The sequence below is a fragment of the Daldinia decipiens genome (assembly GCF_022478715.1).
Source record: "Daldinia decipiens strain CBS 113046 unplaced genomic scaffold F4813scaffold_7, whole genome shotgun sequence".
Taxonomy (NCBI): Eukaryota; Fungi; Ascomycota; class Sordariomycetes; order Xylariales; family Hypoxylaceae; genus Daldinia; species Daldinia decipiens.
In genome coordinates, this window is record NW_026054550.1 from 576,110 (window position 1) to 597,119 (window position 21,010).

General features: G+C 46.9%; 8 protein-coding genes across 8 annotated transcripts; 6 read left to right on the top strand and 2 right to left on the bottom strand.

Annotated features, from left to right (window-relative positions):
• Positions 1-125: 125 nt before the first annotated feature.
• F4813DRAFT_351139 (uncharacterized protein) lies at positions 126-1,351 on the top strand. Its single transcript, XM_049242380.1, has one exon. The coding sequence runs from the start codon at positions 166-168 to the stop codon at positions 778-780; it is 615 nt and encodes a 204-aa protein (XP_049102122.1). The 5' UTR covers positions 126-165; the 3' UTR covers positions 781-1,351.
• On the top strand, positions 869-1,351 carry F4813DRAFT_314916 (uncharacterized protein). The gene has a single exon (XM_049240921.1). The coding sequence runs from the start codon at positions 958-960 to the stop codon at positions 1,279-1,281; it is 324 nt and encodes a 107-aa protein (XP_049102123.1). The 5' UTR covers positions 869-957; the 3' UTR covers positions 1,282-1,351.
• Positions 1,352-1,471: 120 nt separating this feature from the next.
• On the top strand, positions 1,472-3,859 carry F4813DRAFT_351140 (uncharacterized protein). The gene is made up of 2 exons (XM_049242381.1): positions 1,472-2,428; positions 2,486-3,859. The coding sequence occupies exons 1-2, from the start codon at positions 1,593-1,595 to the stop codon at positions 3,660-3,662; spliced, it is 2,013 nt and encodes a 670-aa protein (XP_049102124.1). The 5' UTR covers positions 1,472-1,592; the 3' UTR covers positions 3,663-3,859.
• A 1,025-nt stretch (positions 3,860-4,884) lies between these two features.
• On the top strand, positions 4,885-6,723 carry F4813DRAFT_314928 (uncharacterized protein). The gene is made up of 4 exons (XM_049240922.1): positions 4,885-5,052; positions 5,255-5,775; positions 5,877-5,947; positions 6,008-6,723. Exons 2-4 carry the CDS (start codon positions 5,259-5,261, stop codon positions 6,392-6,394), a joined length of 975 nt encoding a protein of 324 aa, XP_049102125.1. The 5' UTR covers positions 4,885-5,052; positions 5,255-5,258; the 3' UTR covers positions 6,395-6,723.
• Positions 6,724-12,282: 5,559 nt separating this feature from the next.
• Positions 12,283-13,547, bottom strand: F4813DRAFT_314971 (uncharacterized protein). The gene is made up of 3 exons (XM_049240923.1): positions 13,196-13,547; positions 12,982-13,109; positions 12,283-12,907 (listed from the first exon to the last, which is right to left on the bottom strand). The coding sequence occupies exons 1-3, from the start codon at positions 13,247-13,249 to the stop codon at positions 12,874-12,876; spliced, it is 216 nt and encodes a 71-aa protein (XP_049102126.1). The 5' UTR covers positions 13,250-13,547; the 3' UTR covers positions 12,283-12,873.
• Positions 13,548-16,235: 2,688 nt separating this feature from the next.
• On the top strand, positions 16,236-17,992 carry F4813DRAFT_351152 (uncharacterized protein). The gene has a single exon (XM_049242382.1). It carries the CDS (start codon positions 16,302-16,304, stop codon positions 17,646-17,648), a length of 1,347 nt encoding a protein of 448 aa, XP_049102127.1. The 5' UTR covers positions 16,236-16,301; the 3' UTR covers positions 17,649-17,992.
• A 73-nt stretch (positions 17,993-18,065) lies between these two features.
• On the bottom strand, positions 18,066-18,986 carry F4813DRAFT_387029 (HCNGP-like protein-domain-containing protein; the record flags this gene model as incomplete). Its single annotated transcript, XM_049246504.1, has 3 exons — positions 18,066-18,736; positions 18,790-18,838; positions 18,915-18,986. The coding sequence occupies 3 exons, from the start codon at positions 18,984-18,986 to the stop codon at positions 18,066-18,068; spliced, it is 792 nt and encodes a 263-aa protein (XP_049102128.1).
• A 336-nt stretch (positions 18,987-19,322) lies between these two features.
• Positions 19,323-20,997, top strand: F4813DRAFT_351156 (proteasome endopeptidase complex, beta subunit). Its single transcript, XM_049242383.1, has 3 exons — positions 19,323-19,520; positions 19,587-19,734; positions 19,830-20,997. The coding sequence occupies exons 1-3, from the start codon at positions 19,491-19,493 to the stop codon at positions 20,432-20,434; spliced, it is 783 nt and encodes a 260-aa protein (XP_049102129.1). The 5' UTR covers positions 19,323-19,490; the 3' UTR covers positions 20,435-20,997.
• The last annotated feature ends 13 nt before the right edge of the window (positions 20,998-21,010 follow it).

Sequence of the window (21,010 nt, forward strand, 5' to 3'; positions counted from 1 at the left end):
TGGGGTGCCATTGATGTTACGTAATCAAAATAGGTACCTATGTACATTTATGGCTGTCCCAGCCACAATAATAAATAACTCCCGTCCTTCCATATGTAGATTTGCCCAATCATGCAAAGTTACCCCATTAACCTCGAAACCTCAGCACTAGGACAATAACTAACGATGTTGTTTTCTAACCTCCCAAATGAATTGGTTCAAGAGATCCCTATCGCGGCTGTTCGATTACGCGTGAGTAAAATTAGTTTTGGTAGGAGTAGTGTCGAACGCGCTCTCCGATTACGACCCGTTAGCCAATTATGGGACACCGTAACAATGTACGCGATATTTCAGTCAGGAATCTTTACCGAGCCTAAACTGTTGCCGTTCCCTTATATTTGTCGTCCATTCTGGTCTCGATATCTTATAGACAAGTTAATGTATACGACCGAACCGCTAACTCGGTCACTCCTTATTATCCGACAAGTTGCAAAGCGTATTTTAGCTTTCCGCGGCGAAGACACTTGGGGTGAAAAACTGGAAAAGTGTATTTTCGAGATCTCCAAAATTTGTATGAATACAAAAGATCATTACGGTGGATGCTATGTAACCTGGACGATACCCCCAATAAGAGACACTAGGGAGTCGACCAAGATCATGGATCACGATGAAGACTTCATGCAGGCTCTATTAACAGCTGCAGCTCTTACCAACGAAGTAAAATTGGTGCAGGAGCTGCTTCCGTATTTCCGAGAGTCACCACATCTAATTTCCCCTCCACGTGGATACAATAACACGTAAGTTGTCTACCTATTAACCTAGGTTACTTGGTTATCCGTTAGAAGGGGCTGCTTTCAAGGTAAATGTTGAAATAGTGCACATATTTTTAGACTTCATCGAAGCAAACGTAGGAGAGGGTCTGCAAGAAGAAGTAGCGCATGCCATCGTCACCTCAGCACAGTTGTTTACCTACTGAAAATGGGGTTTAAAGCCGATCATATTTCGATATGCCAAGCTACTCGGCATGGAAATCTTCATATACTGCGGCTACTACTGGAAAACATCGTTCACCACACTGTTGATTGGGACGGTGCCCTACTACAGGCAGTGAGAAGTGAAAATGAGTCGGCTTTCCGACTGTTGGTGGAATCTGGAGCACCACTTCACGAGTGGGTTGAAAGTGAGGGACTACGTATAGCGGAAGAAGAGGGCTTGGAATCGATGGTTAATTTAATTAAAGAGTACGAGTGGGAGATACCACGCCTTGAATTCATAGAAAGTGTGGAATCAAAACTGGCTTAATGTCAGATTATCCACTTGACCAAAAGGTAACTTGTAATGTCATAAAATGTCATTACTTATTATATGCGACACGTATCTTGTAACCACATAAATGTTGTTACTTAGGTACATACCTAATATATGCGATACTTGATTTTAGCTTTTAATAACGCTTTATTCATTGAAGTAGGGAATATAATAAAGCTCTTTGATTTGATTGGCTAGAATCGGGACCGGGGGCCAGACAAACCCCGGTCATGCACAAGCTTAGGGAGGTAAGTAGCTGCTTTACCTAATAACCACTTAGTACTCCTATTACTAAAGATTCCAAGATGCGCCTTGCCTGCATAAACGATTCTGGGGAAGTGGTCGATATTGCCGCCGCTATTGCGAAACAACCTTTCCAGGCCCGATCCCTGCTGCTGGATTCGTTGTTCTCGTCCTTCCAACTTCTCCCAGGCTCTCCCGACTTTTTCCATACGGAACATGCTATTCGCGACGCACTGGTCAAAGTCCAGGGCCAACAGGAACGATACGTGAGGACGTATATCCTTACACGGTCTCTCGATATCCGCACAGAGAAAACCCCAAGGGCAAACCTGATCCATGCTTCCTTCAATCATGGCGGTCCCATAGCGCTTCTCGGTATTTTTTACGCCACCTTTGACGCGCACCGCAACACCCGCAGTCGTGAGACCCTCGACTATCTTGTAAATAGGGCCTCCGAAGAATCCAGACTCGAGCTGATCTACCGGACCAACACATTCCCCCACAACCCTTCTGTGGTTGGTTGGCTCGAACGCATCTTCGACAAGTTTGATTCGGACACGCAGGGGCTTGCGTGCATTCTGCAGTGGTTGGGTACATCTAACATACCAGTAGACATATTTCGCCGAGCCAGAGTGCCCTCCTTAAGTTGGGGTGCCGATGGCGAGGTAACTGGCATTTCCACTCGCATCATCTCCCTGGTTAAAGATGAAGAAAAGCTAGCTACAGCTACCTGGAATCTAGACTTCTCCGGGTTTTCTAAGTCAAGGCCACCTGTAATAGATATAAATAGGCGCGTAGCTGAACTTCTCAAACATCGTCTGCAGACTGCCACCTGGCTCCCAAAAGTGGCCAAGATCATTTTCCACGCAATACCTAAATACGCACCGGCGGGGCCTGAGTATGCATTGGGGAGTCTATTTTACATGTATAACCTTAGTGTGCTAATATTAAACAGGGAAAATTGTGTCCAGATATGCGAGTCGCTGATGCCCCATGTCGCACTCATTCTAAGCCATTTAGATGATACCCAGGTAGGAATCCTTCGTGACCAGATGGATCTTGGGGAGGTTGTCGAGTCATGTTTGTCAATGTCATATTTTCGCGATAAGCACTGGAAGATGCAGGCCATATCGGTTGCTACGCGTGCCATCAACGCCTTGCAGGATAATGCTGTCACCAAGACATTACTCCAAGCCAGGGTGGATGCAAGGAGGTATTTTCTATCCGTTTTATATCCGGATAGCGATATTGACGGAAATCAAGAAGAACAAACCAACGTTCCTGTCGTTGATTGCCTCTCCAATGCCTTCGCGGCAGCACTAGCGATAACAAGGGCTCGAAGATGTGTACAGCTGAACCAGTTATCGTCCGCCCTCAACCATCTAGACAATCATGTTTTCCTGAATAATAACCCCCCTTCAACTCTTGAAATTCTGTGGAAACGTCGCATGGCTCTCATGCGTGCCAGGATCTTACGCTTCGAAGGTCATTTTCAGCAAGCCCACGATATCCTGCTGGACTTGCCGCAGCACATAGACGCAGTCTGGGTGTTGCTTAGTACGGTGCTTTCCGAGCTTGGTAGATACGACGAAGCAATTGAGATGCTTAAAACACGTAATCCAACCCAAGAAAAGACCAGCTTACGAGCTCAGCTCAGCCTAGCCCATGCATATCTCTTAAAATGCATGCATGCGTCGCTCGGAGGGCAAGTCATTGACCAGATTTCATTACAAATGTCGGGTGACATCTACGAGAGACTCTGTCGTCATCACCACCCCAGTAATTATTTTGAGAAGATGGACTATTATCTTTCTATCCTAATGGGGCTCGCTGCCGTTAAGCACATGAGCGGCCAGGCCGACGCCGCTTTACTCGCGTGGAAGAAAGCACTTTATACCTCGATGGACTGGCTCCCCACTGGCTATACAGATATGATAATTTCGTATTCTATAAGCGAACTCGAGTCACGGCGAGAATGCTACATTATGGCAGACGCCTTTGCAGGACAAGCGAGCATGTTGTTCTCCAAGACTGGTCGGCAGCATCATTTCCCTGGTTTGGGATCTCTTTGGCCTGATATCATAGGACACTGGCGCTTTTCCCGAGGGCAAGATCCCATAATTTTACAATGAGCTGACCATTATAACTACTTAAATATATATATAACTACCTATATATATTATAAGGTTAAAGGTGTTTTCAAATACTAGCTGCGTTACCCATCTAATCCAATAAAGTACCTAGTGTCAGGATTCTAGATGAGACATTTAGAACAAAGGACATGTTCAGTGTGTATAGACATAGGCCCTCGTAGATAGATTAGAGTTCCTCGCGGAACAACGAAGTTGTTTCCCTACTATTTAGTTCCACCTCGTGACAGTTAGAAACAGCAACGAAGCTGCTATATAGTAGCCGTGTAATAGTATAGATCTATTAACGCTTAACCTTCTATCCTCTTATAAAGGCGCGTAGCGCCTTTTATAATATATCTACTTTACGTAGATTTATAACTAGGTAATTTATACTAACTAGCTTCACTTATCCGCTGACAGTTTAATACGTTTAGCTACAGGCTTCCGTAGTTAGGTTAGAGTTCCTCATTGAACAACTTCGTTGTTTCAATGCATTTTACTTCCACCTCATGACAGGTGTAGCAACCTCTTGTTACACTGACGCAAAAAGAGTGGCATCGTGATGATTTATCTAAGGATCAACTCGGCTAATTGTGATTGGATACAGCTTAACCTTTCATATATCTTATATCTCAGCACCAACTACAAGTGTTAAGATGTTCAAGCGCTTATCCGGTAGACGACAAAGGATCGCTTCTTAATAATAACATAAGCTTGGCAGCGAGACATTTCTTCTAAACGGTGAGTATTCTCAAAGATAATGCAGGCCGATTGCTGTAATACCTGAACTAAACTCGACATCCTCGCAAAGTTAATACATCGTTTTGCAACGACTAGCGACGCACCACCGATAGAACATGGCCTATCTGCAGCCCAGTCTATTAATCAAGTATTTAAACACGAGCAGGAAATGTAGACTTCACATCCATCTTGGTGGTCCAGCCCTAGATGTTATTTTTATGGACATCTTAGCGTAGTGCGGCTACCGTCAGACTTTGGTAATATTGATGATACGGTTGATAGGGGGCGGTGCCCTATTAGAGGCAGTGAGAGGCAAAAACGGGTCGGTTTTCGGCTATTGGTAGGCAGACTCCAAAATAATACCTAGGTATTTGTCATTGGCTAAACGAATAATGCCTTGCCGCATGCTGTAACGTCTAACCGAGTGCCACGAATCAACAGCAAAATACCTCGATAAATGCATGATAAACTTCAGGCCTACGCGTAGGTAGCTAATCAGGTACCTATTAAGTTCGGGCCGCAAACACGAAATAGTGAAACGTAGCCGTAGATGATATGGCAGGAAGCATCCTATTACGTCGACATGGGGCTGAGTAATTTAGAAACCAGAAGTGCTTAAGGTTTGAGGTGTCTGTCAGGAATCTATTCAGTACGAGATTTAATACGTCATTCTATATATCACTTTAGGGGATATAATATGCCTTCCCGTCTTCCTTTTCTTTTTCAACAAGGCTCTAGGTTAAACGCCACCAATTTGCTGCTTTAGTATAGGCTTTCAAGTAGGTTAACCGAGAGGCTATCATATTCTTAACGTCAAGAATTGGAATCGAATTGTTAACAAGCTCCTAAAGGAGTATGGAGGTTCTCGGTACCGTTGCAGCCGCAGGGCAGCTCTTTGGAACATCTGTTAAAATCCTCGAATTGATTGGAGAACTTCGAGAGTTCCTAAAGAATGCCCAGGGCAAATGCGAAGGATGGCTTGCCCAGCTGACGGCCCTGGATAATGCAATTTCTGATATCCGACAAAACCCGACATTAGACACGAAAAACATACTGCTTATCATAGAGGCGATGCACCCGAAGCTTAATCAGCTAGGCATTCTCTTACCCCGTTATAGCCCAGTCAGCAGTCCGGGACCAAAGATAAGATTCGCTACAAGAATGAGGGGTGCGCTATTAGCCAGAACAGTCGAAGCCCGAATCACTCAACTTTTCCAATCGCTAGAACACGATAAAACCACACTTATCTTAACGATTGCCAACCTTAACAGATCGAAGATAGAGCAAGATAAACTCAAATCCGTAAAGGAAGATACAAAGGAAGATACGCATACTACGGCCCAAGAGGTATCTAGTCCGAACAGACCGCCCCGTAAGTGGAGCCCGGCCTACATCTACATAAGACTTCTCCCCTATCTTTGCCTACTACAAGTCTAAAAGCATTCTACTAACATAGGTTTCGTCCCTTTACAGATCATATAAAAATGAACCGAGGACAATCTAGCCAAGATCAAAATAATCGTGCTGCCGAGGCAGATCAAACCGTGGTACGTAGTTTCAAGAGTAATGGTTGGGAAAGAATTCTTATTAACATAGAATTACAGCAATCCCCTAGTGTCACGTCTCCTATGAGTAGCACTGTTTTTGAGCATGTCGACGTTGAAGGAAACGATTGGACTCTGGCCAATTGCAAAGAAAGTAACATGACAGCGAAGAATATTAAGGGCCGGGGCAATCGCCTCTGGCTTGGGGTTTACAGTGACGAAGTGATGCTAGCACATGCACGATCTGCACCAAGCAATAACCAAACAACCCAGAACGTCCAGAACTCTACGAATAATAACTCAATGCCCACACCGAAGGCCACACCGAAGGCCACACCGAAGGCCATACTGAAGGCCACGGTGCCGCTCCCGGTATCTCCCCCGGAATCGCCCACGGATGACACAATTCAGCCTCCAGCAAAAGGCTCAAGAATCGGAAGATTCTAAATCGCGTTTTTCCGTATATGGAAAGATATATTTCGCGATTGATACGTTGATACGGTGAACCGGATATGATATAGTGTGTCAGAATATAAGTGTGTTAGGGGTAGATTCAGGGGTGTATATATTATATATGATGATGATGATGAGAACGTTTATGTCTATTAGGGCTATATATGTTGGAATATGGGGAATAGCCAATTATGTAAGCTAGTCACGTGCCACCGCGTGCGTGGGGCTAAGCCTAAAAGGGTTTACCTTTTAGGCTAACCCACACACACACAACTCAACAATAGACAACAACAGATCGTGATAGCCTCATTTCAGTATTGTGTTTCCTTTCCTTTGCCGTACGCTTATTGGTGTACACCTAATCTTTACCTAATTATCATTTACCTGGTCTTCCTACAATATAGGTTAAATTTAACATATCCGAATCAACGAGACCCAGTGATTAAAGTTTGGCCTGATATTATCGAAGTAGATATCTTCCTGTTTAAGCCAGCTCTCCTCTCCCTTTCTTTCGACCCTATGGACCAGGACTTCATACCGGTTGGGCTGTTACTTATTCAACATGTTCAACAGCTTAACATGCACATGCTTAGTATAGTCGGTGTGGCATCACAGAAATATCACGAGTATATGTCAGTTTCGCAGCATTGAGGCTGTTCAGAATATACACTTACCTTATGTTTTTCTATGTTATTTACCAGCGCAAGGCAATTATTAAAACATAATACCTCGCAATTCTCCTCCAAGTAATTTTTTATCCGAGACTCGTAAAAAAGTTACATATCCCTACCAATAGGCTTCTCCTTAACACTAGTACGAGACGTTTACCAAAACCTCCTGCTTACTATATCAATATGCCACTGGCTCCTGAAATCAACCTACCTAGTGAAGACTTAATATGTCACTGTGGTGCACGAGCTCCGTACTTGTTCTTAGCATCGCTGGACGAAACAGGGGAGCCCAAGCTTGACACCGGTAGGACTTCTACTAAACACATCCTAACGATATCTAATATCCAATATTCTAGGGATCAGAAGAGCAATATGTAGTTACTATTCCTGTGGCTTCCATGCCGATTGGGAGCATCGTGTTAAAGTCGAAGAAATCAGTCAAGGAAACTGGAGATCTCCTACAATACAGTTACCCCGGTCCGACTTGATACAACAGGGGAGATTCAATGATATCTCCGTCGTGGGTAATAATAACCGTATTGGCAGTAAGAATATCGATTGTGAGCATGTCCACGTAATGGGATATAAACTGAGTATTATTTGGCACATAGATTGGTTACACATAGGCCACTTGACCATCAACCATTGCATCAATCCCAGAGAGCTCCAGGCATATAGCACTGAAACACTGGATCCTCCGTATTCGCCATTTAACGCCGAGAACACGAGACGGAATATCTCTGAGGTTCATATTCAGGGTGGCCAAGTACCTCTTATACAACTAGTTCTGGAGTATTTTGGCAACTTCTGGCGAGGATTCTTGGCCTTAGCCAAAGCTAGACAAATTGTGAGAACGATAATATAGCAGCGAATTTTCACGGAAACTAGTGCTTCTTACGCTAAATGAAAATAACATCTCTATCATAGCTATTCTCCGCCTTTTTCTTTTTCTTTTTTTTTCTTTTTTTTTGCTATCTTTACAACTCAAGAAGCGAGTGTAATGTAAATGGCCATGGTATGGTCTTGCGCGATTATGGGTCAGATAGAATCTCAGTATAGATAGTTTCATTTTTCTAAATACAAACCTAAGGGCCAGTCACTAGATATGGCTTAAGAAGGTGTAAGGGAAATATTTTCTTTGCCTTTCTTTTCCTCCCGTCCCATCGTAAATACAAACCAGGCTTGAAATTAGTAACTCGCGCTCTCGACACGTCGCCCAGTATTTAGTTCTAATTAGATTAACAATCGCTCGTGAAGAGCTCCTACGTAGTGAGATGAAATTAACAAAGGGAATATTCCTCCAGTCTTAATATTTTCGCCTCGCTAAAAGTGGTCAGTATTTAACAATTACGCGGAGAGATATCTCGGGGCTGGCTCAAAAATAGATTGGACAAATGTAACCTACAAGTAGCAAGACAAAAGCTTAGTATAGAATGAGACTTCAATCTACTAAAAAGGACTGCCTAGAAGCTACCCGATTCATAAGCAAGGCACGATTCAGATCGTAAATATGCATATTCTCGTTCTATTTACCGCAATACGGTTTCACTGCTCAGGTGTTCTAGATTCCCTAATTTCATGTAATTAGGGGCGAATAACGCGTTCCCACGATCTCACAACAATCAATCAGATCATCAAGAATTTCATCATTATTTCCTCGTATCAAGGCCCTAATAACACGTATCAGTTATGTGACACGATGGGTGTTGACGCCAGCAGACACGCAAGAGCTTGTCAACTACTTGAGATCCTCCCTATCACTTTATCCCTTCAAACATCTATCGTTCTCCCTGACGACCTAAGATTTGCGAATGATACTGTTCGGTTCTCGTCATACCACGAATTCACACTGATTCCGCATCTGTGAAACGTGCTAGCAAGCTGGGGCGCGAAGGATTGAGTTGATATGGGACCATCTCTCCCCTTTCCCACGGCCACCAATTGAAAACACGATACAGTCCATTAAGTAGCACACAGAAAGTAATTTTGAATGAGCAGATCAATTAAGTGTCGAGACGCGTTGAGGCGTGTACTAAATAACAGGTCATAGCAGAGTTCTTCTATGCCATACACACTATTTCCAAAGTGCGAACTTGTAGGTTAAAGCCAAGCAAACCAAAGCAAACGGAAAAAAAGAAGAAAAGAAAAACTTAGCTAAGTCAGGAAGTGGACAGCCTGTTTGCAGGGGGAAAAAAATTTTATGCTAGGAACTATCAAGTTCGCACTTTAGGAGAAAATACGCTATGGGCTTTTTACTTACTATGTAAACTGTCTAAGAGTATTATATCACCAGACCAGTGTAAGGAAGGGGTCAATGTGGAGAGTTCATTTATCAATCATCCAGAGAAACGACTTATAAAACTGAGATCTCCCTAACAAGAAACCATATATAAGCTGTCCTACTTACAAGTTAACCTACATCACACAAATGTCGTCAAGACTGAATTACACTAGTAACTTGAGCCGCATCAATCCGGATCCGCCCGGTACTCGAAAGAAAACATACCCCCCGCCAGTATGACAAATCTCAATTACGTAATGAGTGAAACCCAATAAGGCAGAAGGCTCGGGTTTGGCAACCCAAAAGCCTTATCTTCTACTTTCACATTCCACATTCCCCATTCCACATTCCAATTTCTACAATGGATCCGCGACTTCCCTGCTCAATACATATCTATCGAACTCATATCACGGCTACTTATACTGGCATAGCGCAGCAGTTTCCGATATGTATAGTTATCGGATAAGTCCGGTGGGGCATTGCCTAACCGATGGCGCGCATCTTTACTTACTCCCCCCAGTAGGGCGAGCATAGCGCCTTAGAAGACGATATCATAGTGTCATACATTCTAGTCCATACACTACTACGGTCAGAACATGGTAAACCTATTTCCCCTTCCTGGCCATCGTCATATAATCACGTAGGTTAGACTAACACAAATTTCATCTAGATGTGGCTTTTCAGAGTCTCGGGTATATAACCCCACCTATCCTGCGATTTCCCTTGGGCGAACTCTCCAAATGATGTAACCCTCGTTATCGCTCCTCGATAAGTCGGCTCCGCGCCACGTCGCGTCGTCCTGGGCAGGACGATAAAAGGCCCAAGTAGTCGTGGAGCACATATGGACTTCGGACGTTGACGGTCCTAGGCATGACGGAATGACGAAAAAAAGGCCTACGAGCAGCCACGTAGATCTGTTTGATCTATGTTTAATGCTAAGTCCTTGGCAAGACATTGAAAAAGGCCTTCTTTGGCGTGGTATTGCGTTTGCCTCGGGCAACGACATCGCGCATGTACAGCTACCACAGGATGCACGAATATAATGAGTTTTCATGTGATTATTAATTTATCGGCACTTTAGAGGTCATATAGCGTGATTCGTCATGTAGGGTGAGTACTGTCCCCTATACCCTGTTCGATGAGGCGGTGGCTAACATGTTGGATCAGGTAGATGTACGATCTAGAGTTCTACGTTCGAACAAGTTCCAATTCGGCATGTACGACGATAACGATGAGGTAATATCTGGTAAAAGCAACGGCTATCCATGCGGATAGACACGGTACGGCAAATTTGTTACTTGTACGACCTAGCATTTCAGGCGTTCACAAAGGTCCGGGTACAATTCAATCGCCAATGTTATGTAAGTTTTCCGAGGAAGCCAAATAGCATTAATACATACTAATGCATCGCAGAGCTACACGGTAATCTCCACAGTCATAATCGTCCTGGGCACGACGATAAACGGCCTTCTTCGCTGCGAGTAATGAAACCCAGACGACTTCTTCTAGATTTCATTTCTCCAGAATTTATTCTTCGTGGAGTTTAAAAAGGATTACTCCTTGCTCCATGAATTATTAGGTGGCATCACAGCTGATCCTGAACCTGTAATGCAAAACACCGAGGCTATTGCTTGCTGTTTCATATACATATTCTAGGGCTACCGATACACCGAAAGTAAAGACACGAACAAAAAAAAAAAAAAGTTCGTAAAGCATCAATATAGTGCCTATTGCTACTATAAAGGGCATCAGTTGCTGTATTTAATTACAGCATCTCGATCATGAGATGATGCTGGTCTTACACGTCAAGCGCTCCAAAATTTTTGCTTGCGCTAAATGGCAGTTATGGATACGACCCCGTATGCCTGTACCGGTCCATTTCACGGCCCGGCTAGCCAGCAAAGTGCTGACTCTGGGATTGGGGTTTTCTCTTTATAGGGGATCTTCCGTAGGGGAAGCCTGAATCCCCTTTTTTTGTTCGAAGTTTTTAGCAATCGAGCTGATCTATACAACCGGGGTGCCTCGGCATATTACGCCGGCATCACGGGACGGCCCCTCACGGCTCATGATGGTGTTGAGACGAGAAATATAATTCTGCGTCGCCCTGAGCCTGAGGTAACGGCTGTCTGTACCTCCATATACTTGGGTTCTTTCTGAAGGAGATAAGCGCGATAGTAAGGGCAATATGCCGGAACGCGAGAGATGACCCGTCAAGACTATATAGTCATCAATCTCTCTAGCGAACCTCGGCAGAAGCTACTTTGCTCCGGAGCCAGCGTCTCGGACTAGGCCGAGGAGAACCCTTCCCACGTCGTTAACGCTGCCTTTTTCGCACCAACTGCGGGTCGTCCCCGGAACCGGTGCGAAGCCACCCGGAGGCGTGGGAGCTAGTTTTGGTAGGAAGGCAAAAGGTCCACAACCACGCAGCGTTTCTGTATGTGTTGTCTGACTTGGGGCTGGGCTGGTCGCGTCTCTCTGCGGACAGGTTTCGCGGGTTCGCCCGCACTGTCTCAAAGGCCCCCGGCTCGATTGGAAACGCGTCTGATCCGGGCGATACAAAACAACCGGCTTGAACATCTCGCGGTTGGGAACATGGCAGGTTCCTTAGAAAATTTCTATTTTACATTTAGGATATATATTTCTCTTATTAAAAAAAGAAAAGAAGGAAAGATAAAAAAAAAAATAAGAAAATTGACAATAGGGAGCAACTGGTGGGGGATTTCTGTCCGGGTGGGATGCCGTTGGATTCTCTTGCATAGGATAGTACTGGATAGCTTGGATTCAAGCCAGACATTGCTTCCATTTGTTTCTTTGCGAGATTCCTTTCTGTGATCTGTTCGAATTGGTGATGTAGCTGGCCTACTAATTTGATTGCAGTTTTAGGAACTGAAAGTAAGACTTATATACCATATCATGGAGAATAACGGTCTCATTTATCATGATATGTTTGTCGTTAACACTCCTCATCAAACTCAAACATGACAGATTGACTAGGCCCATATAGCACGACATGATTTACTAAGGCCACACGGCAGTGAGATGCTCCACAACGAAAGTAGCTGACAGAGGTTGACAGAGGTTATAGCTTCAACTAATGAGCAACAGACGTAATGGGAACAACAGTTAATATGATCATATCACCAACGCTGAATATCATAGAAGACGACGCCTAGTCAAATTCTTGTAAAATTCTGTTTGTGATATTGCTAAGTGCATATTCCTAACAATAATACATCACCAAGCGGACACCGGTTGCCTTGTTTCCCATCCGTCTCAACATTACAGGCGGCTATCTTTACACCCTACAGTTTAACTGGTGAGCACTCTACCAGCAATTGGTATCTTGAACCCCAATTCTCCCATTTATCGCCAAGTGTGCGTGCATGCGTGCGTGTAGTACCCGATATTCCGTCGGGATTCAATTCCCCGTCAATACACTCTGGCAATCATTCAATCCGTGTGCTTTCTTAATTAGAGATAGGTAGAATAATTAGATAGGTAGGCATCTATGGTAGGCGAGCTTATTTCGTGGGGCTTTGCTGGCCGCGTGTGAAGCTATAGTTCGGGGATTGTCAGCCCAGGCTACCCCCTCTGACACGAAGGAGTAGAACGGATGTGAGGGAACTCACTTGTGCCACATCTGTCCGAAGAAACCTGCTTGGGGCTTCTGGTCATGGAGACTAGCACGTCGGGCTATGGAACTGGGGTCGCTGCCTCGCTTCTGGTTCATGAGGCCTTCGAAGGTTGGTCCGGAGCCCTGGGGTAGTCAGCGTTAGTAACGAGATACAATTGGGGAGAGCGGTCGTTTAAGGTAACATGGTATGAAGAACATAGAGAACATACTCGTCGGCGAGAGGGACCTGCCGGTGTAGGGTTGTCTGCCTTGCCGCTGTCCATATTGATGGTTTTATGGAGAGTGGATGACAAGGTGTAGTTGCTGATGTCGGCCAACTTGGTATTTGATACGGTATAGTTTCACACAGCAATATCCACGTAGGGGATGTGTGGGATGTCTGGGTGGTGATGAGAGGGATTGGTATAATAGGGAAACGAGATAGAGGTGGGAAGAGGAGGGATTGATCCCTTTTATGTATGCATGCTCACAGTGTACCGAACAGACCACACGACCTTTTATGTATAATCGAACAACGATAGACACCAACAAGGATGAGCAATAGCTACCCTACCTGCCTATCGAGACTACTACGCAAGATAATAGATGCAAGTATGTACACACACTAAGCTACTACCTAGGTTACATCCCTTCCATTGTCTAGGCCAGGTTGATTGATCAGCGAGGGGGAGCCACCCAGCGCTCGGGGATAGAGTCCCGGTGATGACTTCACCAATGAGCTAAGACATCGGGTCGACTATCAGACTATCCTACCGTTAGTCCAATTCCTCGCAGTCTAGATCGTACGACCGAGGAGGTACAGTACATCAACACGACGAGCAGCAAAGTGGGAGCAGCAGTATTCGGATTATGAGGTAACATGTACTTATACATGCTCGTCCAGATAGATCAACGTCATAGACGAGGTATAGCTCCATCCTTGCCAGATAGAGGAGCGATGTACATACCAAACGGCCACTCTTTTACCCCGCAAAGGAATAAGAACAAGGAGATCTCGGAAGCCAGGAAGCTCATATCAGTAAGATCGAATCAGAGCATTTCGATTGTCACTCCCCGCTACCTTGATCGGTGGCTTGAGGATGACACCACCTACTTTATTGCCTGGGGAGACTAAACATACATATGTAAGTCCCGTTGGCGATGCAGGAGAAACATGAGCTAGTAGGGTTGACTCGTCGAATCGAATAATATGACCAAATCTAAAGTCTACGGAGATATCGTACGGGAAACGATACGAAAACGTTAATAAAGCCTAATCCAGACTAGGCATCTCAGTCCATCTGGAATGGTATGTAGTGGCGGAACATACGTTGATACATGTGAGGTAGGTATGTATTGCAAGAGAAAGAACATACATATGTACATAGTAGCTGTAGGAGGTCCGAAGAGGTAGCGCAGATCCATGATGCAACAGGGTCCAGACCTCCAGTGGACGCGGCAATTGGTAATACGGTCCCACTTTCCCCAGAAAATCCATGTCAACGGTGTTCGCACTTAGAAGACGCCGACTCGCTGCAAGTGACTAGACACGATTATTGCAGATGTAACCGTTTAGTGTCATCGTACTATTATATATGCCTAACCTAGAAGGATTATAAACTCCCTCTCCCGTTCCAGACTTAACCGCGTCGGCTGAACCACTGCACACGTACATACCTAGCTACAAGAACCAATAGTTTAGTGCTCCGAACCAGAAATTCACACAGTCCTATACTGAGTACAACTACAAAATCTCTTAAGAAAGGTTAGCTATGGATACGTATAATATATATAATCAAGAGCATGCTTATAGCCTCTTCAGTTCTCCAAGGTGATAGAACGGAAAAGTTTCGTCATCAAGAACTCCGACATTAATGCAGAAGATTGTCATCCGCGAGGCTTGCATTGAAGTATAGAGAGAAACCACTAACCTTCAAGGAATAATACGCCTTCGAAAATATGTAAAGCTTAAGTTACCTATCGCGGCCATCGGGTTAGCGACATCAACCAAGACGTACAACGAGTGAAGTGTAATCAAGTAAAAGTTATCAGTCTAGCCGTGTTAGCTTTGGTTATAATTGCCAATATCGATATGGGCGCATACCTCATTAAATCAGAATTTTTTGTAATGTTCATTTCCAAGCCCGTTGGACAGGATCAAACAGTGTGAATAATGATCATCATTTTACGAGGAGAATAACTAGAAGACAGAGATGATAATACCTGTCGAGACATATTAGCTACGTTCCAAAACCTCTGACGACGATACGCTCGAGTCGACAAGACACAATCAGCTGACGAATTCTCAACAAGAATCCCCCGCGGTCCTTCCCCCACAAGGATTGTACGTCCTCGCTTTGAACGAGAGAAGGGGCGAGGGTTCATTTATGTCCGCCCGTTCGTTCAAGATATCCTCATGTGAATGGTATGGGGTTTGTAGTAGAATAAGTCGTACCTATTCGAGTAGACGAGTTAGCATTGTACGCGAAAATGCCATCTAATAACAAGCGGAATAGGTTATGAGGTCAGACAAGGCTGAAACTAAACAAAATCTACATGATGTATTCGGAATGAGGAATTCCCTAGGTTTGTTGATTTCTTCATCACCCCTCGGTGGAAACGGTATGGAAATATCTTGACTTTATAAGAAAAGAACGTACCTTTATTTATGATTTATGTATTGGAAAACCATGGAGGGAGCCACCCGGCTAATCAACAAGAACCTATCTGAGTTGAATTAGCATTCAATTGATCGCCATGATCGTACTGCAAATGCATCCCGATGGTATTTGCTCAGTGTAATTCTAGAGACTTAATCCCCATTGTGTTGTAAGATTTGGATTGTTCAATTTTTCCTTCTTCATAGCAAGGAGCATCGGGACGACGTAGTAAAAGCGGAACTAACCTGGTAATAACACAGCATAATTAAATAGCCGTTAAAAATAGGAGACTGAGATCCATAGCTCGGGTTTCATTCAAGTCACAGAAGCTCAAAAGCTTGAGCAAATGAGCAAAGATAGAAAGTTGTTTGGAAGGAAGAAAAAAAAATCGTGGAGGACGAGGTGGAAGAAAATAAAAATAAAAATTGCTTAGGTGGGGAACTCTAGACCCGCCTCGGAGATTTCCAAATCGAGACTTAGGTACCTGACTAATTTGTGGCAATCTACCTATGTATGCTACGCCACATCTGCTTATCTAAGGGTCCTTATCGGGTGTAAATAGCATCGTCACCGCCCGCCCTCCCTCTTCCCCTTCTTCCCCCTTCCTTCCCCAGACCAACCTATTTTCTCACTCGTCAGTTCGCCGCATAGCGACGAACTCCAAGTGGAAAACACGATGCTCGCCCCTCTCGGTGGAGGCGGCATATGGGCACCCGCCACGCTGCGGGTTGTCCGTACTGCCGCCCTCAACGCGGGCAAGATGATCCGGGCCAAGCTCGCAGCAGCAGCGGCTCGCCCGGCTAACAACGCCGCCCTCGAACCCGTCCTCGTACGCAACGCACCCAACCCGCGCCAGCCTATCCACCCCTCCGCATTTCTACGCCAGCAGAAGTCCCGACGATGGCACTCGACCACCACGACTACGTACAAGAACATCAACGCTGCGATCCGCCGCTTTATGAGCACTGGCCGGCTTGACGCCGCGCCCCGGGTCGACCGGTCCAAGTTCCTCAACACGCAGACCGGCCGCGCTGTTGCTCAGATCACAGGTCGTGCCCCCTTCGCTAGCGCCCTACGACCGAACCTTACCGGAGGTGCACTCCCTCGTACCGCCGGTGGATACGGTCTCGGGTCCGGACGTGTGGGCGGAGCTCGCTACTTCTCCCACACACCCGCGGCTCAGGCCCAGGTCGTCCAGAACGTTTCGGCTGCGGTCAGAGCATTCTGGATTTCCGGCCAGAAGGCACAGTTTGATGGGCTTACCGCCCGCGGCGAGAAGAAGTATCGCACGGTCTCAACTCTTCAAGACGAGACCACCCGCAAGATGGCGGCTGCGAAGCACAACATTCCAGGCTCTTTCATCGACTTCAACCTGAGCCCTACCGTTACTGCTCTCAGCCCCCTCGCTGCTGCGTTCCCCTACCCCTCCGCCGGTTTCAAGTTCCCCGCTCTCGACACCACAACTCTTAACACCGACGGCTTCCTCGACGTTCTGTCGGTCGACTTCGCCCGCGCTCTGAAGGACCTTACCTCGACCTTGGCAGATATTAAGAAGCTCTCCTCGCTAGGGGACCTTCCGATACAGCTCGAGAAAGGCCATACACTGCGGGTCCGCTTCCCAGGCGTCGACGCCGAGACCGTAGAGTCCTTGTGTGATGACCTCGGGTTGACAAGGGGCGTCGTAAGGGAAGACTCAGACTTCGCGGCTGAAACAGGTGTCTCGATGGCACTGAAGTTCCCTTTCGCCCCCGGTGCCAATAGCAACGACACAAGAACACTCACTTCGCCCGGCCGCTCGTTAAGGTCTCAAGGTAGCTTCTTCCCCGCAGAACAGGGGCTCTTCGAAGAGGACTTCAGCGAGATGGAAGACAACCCTTGGATGTCGCTACCGGACGACCTGGAAGGGTACGAGAGTATGTCGCCACCGATCAGTTCGGGTGAGCACTGTTCGGAAGACTTCGAGGGCCTCGAGGGTATCTACCGATTCTTAGAGGAGTGCGACGATGCTCATGGAAGATTCTGAGCAGGTTGCTGATACATACATGATGAATTACGAAGGACACACGTTTTCTTGGGAGGATTAAATTGAAGTAAATGGGATAAGGATGCTTTTTTGACGTACCTAGGAACCACACTCATTGTATACATATCGCGGAACGATATACTAGGTAGTCTAGTCTTTGGGACTGCTGGTCCCATGTGAGAATTTTCATATGTCGCTACTATACCAAATATACTTAAACGAACATCAATATAAACACAAATGAGGAAATGAATGAGGAAATGGGTATCTGAAATTGGACAACTACCTAGGAATAGTTAGAGCGTGAAGCTTATATATAGAGAACACGAACTGTCTTCGAGACTCACATATCTACTATCCTCCCTTCAAGATAGGTAAACGTGCCAGCGTATTTTAAAAGCCAAACCATCCATCATCCTACGCATCAAACCTCGTCTTCCTCTTCCCCGTGCTCGCCTTCGACACGCCCCCTCCCTGCGAAGCACTCTGCAGCACACCTCCTTGTCCATCCCCGGCCGCCGCCACAAAATCCACCGGCGCGCCCTTGGTCCTAGCCCTAGCCTTCTCGGCCTCGCTCTGGCTCAGCCTAAGCTGCTCGCGGTACGCGCCGCGCGGGAACGCCGCGGGGTCCCAGATGTGGGCGGGCAGGGTGGTGCGGTACTGGTCGGCGGGGGCGGCGAGGTCGACGAAGGACAGCAGCTTGTCGGTGAGGGCGGGGTTGCGCAGGGACGGGTTCTGGGCGACGCGCGAGTTGAAGTGCACGCCCTGGCGCTTGAGCTCGAGGAACCGCTCGAACTTGGCGCTGGTGCCCGGGGGCGGCGAGCCCGGGGGCGACGGCGGGATGGCTGTGTTGGGGACGGCGGGCAGCGTTAGGTCCCGCAGGAGCGCGCGGGTTGCTGTGTACGGCGAGCCTGGGGGTAATAGGCCTAGGCCGGGGCCGGGGCTGCTGTCCGAGTCGTCTTCTAGGGGTGCTTCTTCTAGCGGAGGGAAGCTGGGACCGGCGGCTGCTGGGCCTATCTGTGGTCCGATGATGGCTGCTGCTTGCTCATCTGGTTTTTGCGAGGCAGCACTGGGTTCTGCCGGGACGTCTGTTCACTTGTCAGAAAAGGGATGATATACTCAACGTAAGATAGATACTTACCTGGCTTTGTATCCGGACTGATAGTAGTATCTTGAGTTTGTTTCAGCGGCTGGCCTCGGCATAATCAGTGCTGTCCAATGCCTACCGGTGCGATTGTATATATCATCTCGTGTTTTCATTCATACCTTTGGATCTGGCGGCTGCTGCTGCACGACTTCTTCATCGTCGCTACTTTCGTAGCCCACGAGGCCTGCCATTTTGAGGCTAGGGATCCCGGTCTGACTAGTGATTTGGTTGAAATTTCAAGTCGAGGATATTACTTTGATATGAAGTTTAGGTACCTAAAGTTATTAAATAATCATCTAAAGAACAAACTGAAAAAATGTCACATGTAGTGAGTTTCTCATCGCAAGTTCATCGCAAGTTAACGTCGGTACGTATCCTAAATTCGAAGTGGGTCTCAATACAGTATGGATTAGACAGTGCTGGCAGCTGACGAACAGCTGATGACTTCCATTACATCTAAAGTAAAGTACCTAAGGTACGTACCTCAACAGCCTAGTCCGGAAGGCAGAACTGACGCGCAGCTCCAAGCTCCAGAGGCTCAACGTCCAAAAGACACTGGAGCTTCGTTGCATCCCATCAATATCAGCCTTACAACTTCATATTTCACAAGCGACAACTCCCTTTTTTTTTTTTGCCGCCACACTACCAACATACCCTTGAGGCCATTTCAGTCTCGACACCCAACTCAATTCAATATGGATCACCGACCGCAAGCTTGGGGCCGTGTAAGTAGTTGGTTGGTGTGTCCAGAGTCGAGAACCAGAGTTGACTAACAACCCGACTCTATACAGCCCAGAGACGACGTCTACGGCGCCTACGATGCCTCATACATGCAGACCAACGGTCCCAACCAGCACACCCAGTCGCCCGTCGTAACGGGAACATCGGTGGTGGCGATCAAGTTCAAGGACGGTGTGGTCATGGCAGCAGATAACTTGGGTACGCACATATCCTCCCACCTGTCTCTCTATCTAGCACTCTAGCACCCCCCCCACCAACACCGATCCAAACACCCACCGCTAACATACCCCCAGCTTCCTACGGCTCCCTAGCCCGCTTCACCGACGTAAAGCGCATCCGCACCTTCGCCGACACCTCCATCATCGGCTTCGGCGGCGACGTCTCCGACATGCAGTACCTCGACCGGCACCTAACCGAGCTCGGCATCGACGAGGCGTACCAGCAGACGGCCCACACGCTGAACGCCCGCAGCCTGCACAAGTACCTTTCCAAGCTTCTCTACCACCGGCGCTCCAAGTTCGACCCGCTGTGGAACCACCTGCTCGTCGCCGGTCTCGACGAGGAAGGCAAGCCCTTCCTCGCCGCCGCCGACCTCCTCGGCACCACCTTCTCGTCGCCCTCGCTCGCCACCGGCTTCGGCAGCATGCTCGCCCAGCCCATCATGCGGCGATACGTGCCGGACGAGGAATCTGTCGCCAACGTGACGCGCGAGCAGGCCGTCGACGTCATCCGGGAGTGCATGAAAGTGCTGTTCTACCGCGACGCTCGCTCCCACGACACGTACTCCCTCGCCGTCGTGACCAAGGACGGCATCGAGCTCACCGAGGGCGAGAAGCTCGAGAAGCAGAGCTGGGCCTTCGCCGACCGCATCAAGGGCTACGGCACCCAGACCGTATAACCCGCGCATCTTACCTACCTACTCGCCGCCTGCTCCTCGAAATCTGCGTCTACGTTTACGTCTACATATGCTAGTTATTGAGCGTGCTGCCCAGCTAGAATTGCCGTAACGCAGACGGAAGACTGGGGGGTTATAAGAGCACAAGGTTATCGCTCTCGTCGGTCAGCATTAGTAGCCAGGCGAGATACGATATCATCTATATCTATCTAAATGAGAGAACAATAAAGGAGATATACTAGCTTCTCCAGGGTTGCAATGCCTTCCGATCGATTAGAGAAGAAAGAGGATAACACGGTAGCAAGAAGATTCTGTATCATTAGAGCCAAGACACATGAACCTCGGCATTGCCTTGACGAGTAATTGCTTGCTATTTTACTACAAATCCATAAGTCATGGTGCGCCCCGAATTTCTACCTAGAAACATAACCATCGCTACCTAATTATGTGAATTAGAAAGTGTGGGTGCAAATGCTTCCCGCATCATGCCAACCGTTGGTTAGTACATCGTAGCTACATCATACCTCATAGGTCTTATCACGATACGCGGATTAACATCAAAATAATAGCCAGGTTGCA

Bases quoted from the DNA above. Each gene is read 5' to 3' on its own strand.
- F4813DRAFT_314971 (XM_049240923.1), bottom strand. From the start codon at position 13,249: ATGGACAGCGGCAAGGCAGACAACCCTACACCGGCAGGTCCCTCTCGC. The intron at 13,110-13,195 runs GTATGTTCTCTA...TGACTACCCCAG, and splicing joins CAGGTCCCTCTCGCCGACGA to GGCTCCGGACCAACCTTCGA. The intron at 12,908-12,981 runs GTGAGTTCCCTC...CCCGAACTATAG, and splicing joins TTCGGACAGATGTGGCACAA to CTTCACACGCGGCCAGCAAA.
- F4813DRAFT_314928 (XM_049240922.1), top strand. From the start codon at position 5,259: ATGGAGGTTCTCGGTACCGTTGCAGCCGCAGGGCAGCTCTTTGGAACA. The intron at 5,776-5,876 runs GTAAGTGGAGCC...GTCCCTTTACAG, and splicing joins TAGTCCGAACAGACCGCCCC to ATCATATAAAAATGAACCGA. The intron at 5,948-6,007 runs GTGGTACGTAGT...ATAGAATTACAG, and splicing joins CTGCCGAGGCAGATCAAACC to CAATCCCCTAGTGTCACGTC.
- F4813DRAFT_351156 (XM_049242383.1), top strand. From the start codon at position 19,491: ATGGATCACCGACCGCAAGCTTGGGGCCGT. The intron at 19,521-19,586 runs GTAAGTAGTTGG...GACTCTATACAG, and splicing joins GACCGCAAGCTTGGGGCCGT to CCCAGAGACGACGTCTACGG. The intron at 19,735-19,829 runs GTACGCACATAT...ACATACCCCCAG, and splicing joins CATGGCAGCAGATAACTTGG to CTTCCTACGGCTCCCTAGCC.
- F4813DRAFT_351140 (XM_049242381.1), top strand. From the start codon at position 1,593: ATGCGCCTTGCCTGCATAAACGATTCTGGGGAAGTGGTCGATATTGCC. The intron at 2,429-2,485 runs GTATGCATTGGG...AATATTAAACAG, and splicing joins TACGCACCGGCGGGGCCTGA to GGAAAATTGTGTCCAGATAT.
- F4813DRAFT_351139 (XM_049242380.1), top strand. From the start codon at position 166: ATGTTGTTTTCTAACCTCCCAAATGAATTGGTTCAAGAGATCCCTATC.
- F4813DRAFT_351152 (XM_049242382.1), top strand. From the start codon at position 16,302: ATGCTCGCCCCTCTCGGTGGAGGCGGCATATGGGCACCCGCCACGCTG.
- F4813DRAFT_314916 (XM_049240921.1), top strand. From the start codon at position 958: ATGGGGTTTAAAGCCGATCATATTTCGATATGCCAAGCTACTCGGCAT.